At 48.7% G+C, this 6,000-nt stretch overlaps 1 protein-coding gene across 5 annotated transcripts in view; it reads right to left on the bottom strand.

Annotated features, from left to right (window-relative positions):
• Positions 1 to 264: 264 nt before the first annotated feature.
• LOC141167189 (phospholipid scramblase 1-like) overlaps positions 265 to 6,000 on the bottom strand; it is a 477,203-nt gene continuing 471,467 nt past the window's right edge. For all 5 annotated transcript variants that reach the window (XM_073654619.1, XM_073654616.1, XM_073654614.1 and 2 more), the window contains one exon: positions 265 to 603. In XM_073654619.1, the coding sequence (XP_073510720.1) occupies positions 544 to 603 (60 nt within the window). In that variant the 3' untranslated portion in view covers positions 265 to 543. The remainder of the gene's footprint in view (positions 604 to 6,000) is intronic.

Below are 6,000 nucleotides of genomic sequence, written 5' to 3'. Positions count from 1 at the left end.
CTGATATTACCCCTTCTACAGTGCAGACCACCAGAGGTGCTGATATTAGCCCATTCCCAGCTCTAGACCACCAGCGGTAACCCCACAGTCAGTGTAAATCACGACCCCGTCCCCCATGATCACTCACCTCCAGCCTTATGAGCCTCTCACACAGGAGGAACAATAGGACAAGACATAAATAACCTGCAAGAGGCCACGGCCATATAGAAGCTGGGACTTGTAGTGCCCACCGTAAACTCACATTCATTCCACTGGGAGGCGCCATTACAGACAGCAGATACCGCGTTTATTCAGATGGAGGATACAGTGCACATATAATACAGCGCTATACGACTGCCAGGAGCGCTCCTGACCTACGCAGCTTGGCCGACACTTCTCATTATGCATTAGCTGTTTTGAAGTTTTCTTATAAATGTCAGCGATTCAAGGCCACAACCCCATGAGCGCCGGTGATACATGGCAGGAGCGCTGGGGTGCGATGCTCTGCGGAGAAGCCACCACCAGATACATGTGAGGAGACTGCGATATCTGCTGCAGGTGACATTAGGAACTGTCCTGCGCTCGTCTCTGCAGATTACTCCGCGAAGCTTTAATGAAATGATCCTGAAAACAAGGAAAAATATCATTAAAATAAGAGAAACTGCAAACTGTCAAAGAAGGAAGAGGAGAAGAAGAAGAGAACTGAGAAAGAGGAGAGTGAACATGGAAGAAGAAGATGAGAGAGAAAGGAGAGAAGAAACGAGGAGGAGGAGCAGGTGAAGACAGAGAACGTGGAGGAAGAAGAGAACACGAAGGAAGAGGAAGAAAGAAAAAAGAAAGAGGAGAAGAAGAGAGATGGGAAAGAGAAAATGCAAGAAGAGGAGACAGAGGAGAGAAAAGGGAAGAGGAGGAGCAGGTGAAGAAAGAGAACATGGAAGAAGAAGAGGAAGAAAAGTAGAGGGAGAGAGGAGAAGAAGCTGGGAGGAGAAGAAAGTCTGTCAGTATCTGTATATAGGTGGGGATCAGTCTGTCAGTCTTTGTGTACAGGTGGGGGTCAGTCTGTCAGTCTCTGCCTACGGGCGGGGGTCAGCCTGTCAGTCTCTGTGTACAGGCGGGGGTCAGTCTGTCAGTCTCTGTGTACAGGTGGGGTCAGTTTGTCAGTCTTTGTGTACAGGTGGGGGTCAGTCTGTCAGTCTCTGCCTACGGGCGGGGGTCAGTTTGTCAGTCTCTGTGTACAGGCGGGGGTCAGTCTGTCAGTCTCTGTGTACAGGTGGGGTCAGTTTGTCAGTCTTTGTGTACAGGTGGGGGTCAGTCTGTCAGTCTCTGCCTACGGGCGGGGGTCAGTTTGTCAGTCTCTGTGTACAGGCGGGGGTCAGTCTGTCAGTCTCTGTGTACAGGTGGGGTCAGTTTGTCAGTTTCTGTATACAGGTGGGGATCAGTCTCTTTGTGTACAGGCGGGGGTCAGTCCATCAGTTTCTGTGTACAGGCAGGGTCAGTTTGTCAGTCTTTGAGTACAGGAGGTAGTCAGTCTCTGTGTACAGGTGGGGTCAGTTTGTCAGTCTCTGTGTACAGGTGGGGTCAGTTTGTCAGTCTCCATGTACAGGCAGGGGTCAGTCTGTCAGTCTCTTTGTGTAAAGACAAAGGGTCAGTCTCTGTGTACAGGTGGGGGTCAGTCTCTTTGTGTAAAGGCGGGAGTCAGTCCGTTAGTCTCAGCCTACAGGCGGGGATAAATTTGTCAGTCTATGTGTACAGCGGGGATCAGATTGTGTTATGATCTGCAACAAGTACTAAGGAAAGATAGGGGAAAGCTGTCCCTACAGTAAGACTAAGCTGAATCCCTACGATGTAGCGGGCTGCCTGTTCCTAGTGAACAGACTCGCCTTAGTCCTCGGCTAGTCTGAACAAAGACCTATAGAATTAAGGGAGGGGTCCCTAAAAGAACTAAGGACTGGGACAAAAATGGGACACCTCCTAAACAGAAGTTGTTGCCGAGCAAAAGGACAAACTGACAAAAAGTACTAGAGGTCCCAGAGGACCAAGCAAACTGACAGAGAAAGGCACAGAAGCACCAGGCTAGAGAGACAGTCAAAAAACAGTGAAGTCCAGCACAGCCAGAAGGGCGGAGCTGGAATATAAAGGCAGATGGTCATGTGACCGCAAACCACAAGATAGCAAAAACTAACAGGAAGGTTCTAAGAGTTTGTCCGTCTCTGTGTACAGGCGGTAGTCAGTCTGTCAGTCTCTGTGTACAGGTGGGGGATCAGTCTGTCAGTCAATTTGCGTAAAGAAAAAGGGTCAGTCTCTGTGTACAGGTGGGGGTCAGTCTGTCAGTCTCTGCCTACAGGCGGTGGTCAGTCTGTCAGTCTCTGTGTACAGGTGGGGGATCAGTCTGTCAGTCTCTGTGTACAGGCGGGGGTCAGTCTGTCAGTCTCTGTGTACAGGCGGGGGTCAGTCTGTCAGTCAATTTGTGTAAAGAAAAAGGGTCAGTCTCTGTGTACAGGTGGGGGATCAGTCTGTCAGTCTCTGTGTACAGGTGGGGGATCAGTCTGTCAGTCTCTGTGTACAGGTGGGGGGTCAGTCTGTCAGTCTCTGCCTACAGGCGGTGGTCAGTCTGTCAGTCTCTGTGTACAGGTGGGGGATCAGTCTGTCAGTCTCTGTGTACAGGTGGGGGATCAGTCTGTCAGTCTCTGTGTACAGGTGGGGGATCAGTCTGTCAGTCAATTTGTGTAAAGAAAAAGGGTCAGTCTCTGTGTACAGGTGGGGGTCAGTCTGTCAGTCTCTGTGTACAGGTGGTGGTCAGTCTATCAGTCTCTTTCTGTAGAGACAAAGGGTCAGTCTCTGTGTACAGATGGGTCAGTCTGTCAGTCTCTACAGTAGGCGGTCAGTCTCTCATTTTCTTTGTGCAGGTGGGCGGTCAGTCTGTCAGACTCTGTATACAGGTGGGGCTCACTATCAGTCTCTATGTACAGGCGGGGGTCAATCTGTCATTCTCTGTGTACAGGTGGGGTGTTATGACTGCATAAGCACACTCACATGGATTACATAAAAACCAGTGGAGACAAACATGTGAACCCAAGAGGTCCCTGTTCCGACTAAAGTCCCTAATCTGACCCTGATTTCTCCCTGCCTTACCGTGGAGGCTGGCACCCTAAGTATAAGCAATGGTGCCCCCACTCAACATCAACTTACCCTGAATGCCCTTATCGGCACCCTCTCTATAAACAATGTGCAACACTCAGACAATAATAACTATAATGTGAAATACACAAAAATCTGAGGAAGAGGCACAGGTCTATGAATGTGTTCACACAGACACACAGGAAAGACTGAAGAAAACAAGAAGAACCAAACAACAAATATGAATACGTGGAAAACCTCCCAGACCTCAAACCAAAAAGAAAGGAATGGGTACTGGTGAGGAAGACACACAAACACACCATAGGAAAAGCAACAGAGATCAACCAGGTAAGATAATCCCTAACTGAGGAGCTAAATCTCCAGACTCCATCTGTCTTGAAATATAGCCAGCAAAGAAGGAAAGTGCAAGCTGAGTATAAATAGCCTGTCCCAAGATGTGATAGGACAAACCAAACTGGGAAGAGAGAAACACTGGAATAGAAGCAACCAAAGAAATTAAAGAAAAAACTAAAGAACATTCAGCAGATGGACAGAGACCAAACAGGCTGAGACTCAGCAGAGAGGGAAGTCGATGAGCTAGAGATCAGCAGATCAAGTCCAGAGACCGGGACATGACAAGGGACAGTTTGTCAGTTTCTTTGTGTACAAGTGGCAGATAGTCTTTCAGTCTCTTTTTGTACAGGTGGAGGTCAGTCTATTCGTCTCTTTGTGTATAGGTGGTATGTCACCTATCCTGGGCAAGAAGCCTACTATTTATGGGATAGGAATGAACCAGCTAACTACTTAATATCACCTGAGGCTGATGAGAGTGAGAGTGCATTGGGGGGAAAGAAGGTTTTACTGGAGACAAACGGCAGCCAAGATACAGGGAAGAGCTGAGCAGAGACAAGAGGAGTCAAGGGCCGGTCTTATACTGCACTATGTGAGGGAACAGTGGGCATGACCAGGCTGGTCACAGAGGGCAAAGCAGGCATGGCCAGGCACTGAAGGCACAGTGGGCACGACTGGTCACAGAGGGTTACATCGGGAACGGCTGGGCTGATCACAGAGGGCACCATGATCATGTCCGGGCCAGTCACAAAGGGCACAGTGGGTGTGAAGAATATTCAAGATATAATCCCATGTCAATCATTGTGCCCTGTTTGGTGGGGGATTGTAGAGCTCTACAGCTGTAATCAGACACTTCTGCAGCTAAAGAAGAAGGGAGGGGTCTGAGGGACAGCGAGTGACAAAACTCCCAGCTTATGCTGTAGAGCTGCTTCAGGAAGACACCATGTTTACCCCAGTCATGTGGTGTGTCCTTTGAGTCAGACAAGTATAATTCAATACCAAGTTATTGGAATATGATACATCCCAGCGATACACCAAATACATTTTTAGAATCATACGAACAGGAGGAATGTCCATCTAACTTCCAGCACAGTCTAGCGCGTAGGGATGAGGAGATACATGGCACAGCCTTTCAGAAACACCTAGAGCCACTGTGTTTGGTCTCTCCGCGTAGCTGGGGCCCAACTGGATCTGATGACACCAGAAACGGCTCCATAGGACCGTCCAGTAAGTAAATATAGCCCCTTTTAGGTGTTAGAGTTTGTAGCTGAGAGAGACCAGGGGTGGAGATTTAGGTCCAGCCAGGGGGCAGGAGGGGGAGTGATCCAGAGGGGATAAGAACTCCAGCAGCCCTAGCTCAGTGTCTATTTCCTGGAAGGTCACAACGACACATCATGTGGGAGAAGCCCGGCAACAAAGGGCACCACAAGAATCCCATGTGGGAGAGACTCCCCCGCAAGCCAGGCCTTCCATCTGACTGGTAACTGACTCTCAATAACTGCTTATACCTTTTGTACCATTACTATTGTGTTTGCATCTCTGACCATTATGTATGTATAACATAGTGTCCCTCCCCTCAACCTGTTTTCATGGACCATACTGAACTCAGGCATACTGTATATTAGCATTTTCTGTGCTGCATCTGGTGGGGGCCTGTGTGTCTTTGTTCCTCTTTGCTGGGGGCTTCCCTTAAATACACAACTCTGCAGACCTGCTGGAGACTGCAGTTCTAGAAGATTCCTCATTCTTCAAGTTACCTGAAGTACATGTTTAAGGGGGTGGGGTGTTTGTATCTCTGCCTAACCTGGGGGCTGATCCCAAGAGAAGGAGAATAATAAGACGCATGTTTTTTAGTTTAGTGTAAAGGGCTAGGACCTGTGCTGAGGCCAGATCCTAGTGCCGCGTATAGACTATTGGAGATCCGTTGGACTATTGGACATTGGGAAACAGTTGCCTTGTGGGATTGTGATGTCTTGCCACTTTGCTGGATTTGAGGACTTAGTCTGAGACTGTTGTTGTATTGTACTTGGAGTTAGATTACCGGGTGGCACCCCCGGATTTGTCCCTTTCTGTGTTACTGACTCTAAGGAACTACAGCTACGTTTGGTGTTATATTCTCTCAGTCTCAATAAAGGTTGTTGGATTGTTCATCGGCCTACTGACTCTGCCTGCTCTGTCTCACACCACATCACAGTATGTATAACCCTTATGTATTTAGTGTATTGTCTAGTGTGCCCTTAAGGCTATTAAATATATAATTTAACCTTGGGCTGCTCTTTTATCTCGGTCCACAAATCCTCATGTCCGTTGTTTGGTCCAGCAAACATGCTACCGGGACTGGTTCCTGGCCTGATATAATCCCCCGGTCCTAGCGGGAATTATATTTAATAGGATCTGGTGGCAGCTCTACCTGGCTGACAAGGTTCTGCTTCACTGGGGATAGTGAAGGGGCCTCTCAGCCTGTCAGGGGTGTAAGCGAGTGTGGTGCCACGTCAGTGACTGAGTGGACCACCTCTCCTCACTCCCAGTGCCTTCCTGTACCCATGTGGACTT

Source organism: Phyllobates terribilis, unplaced genomic scaffold (genome assembly GCF_046119375.1).
Source record: "Phyllobates terribilis strain yellow unplaced genomic scaffold, ASM4611937v1 Scaffold_11__3_contigs__length_659146591, whole genome shotgun sequence".
NCBI classification, from domain to species: Eukaryota; Metazoa; Chordata; class Amphibia; order Anura; family Dendrobatidae; genus Phyllobates; species Phyllobates terribilis.
This window is presented reverse-complemented; position numbering and strand designations above follow the sequence as displayed.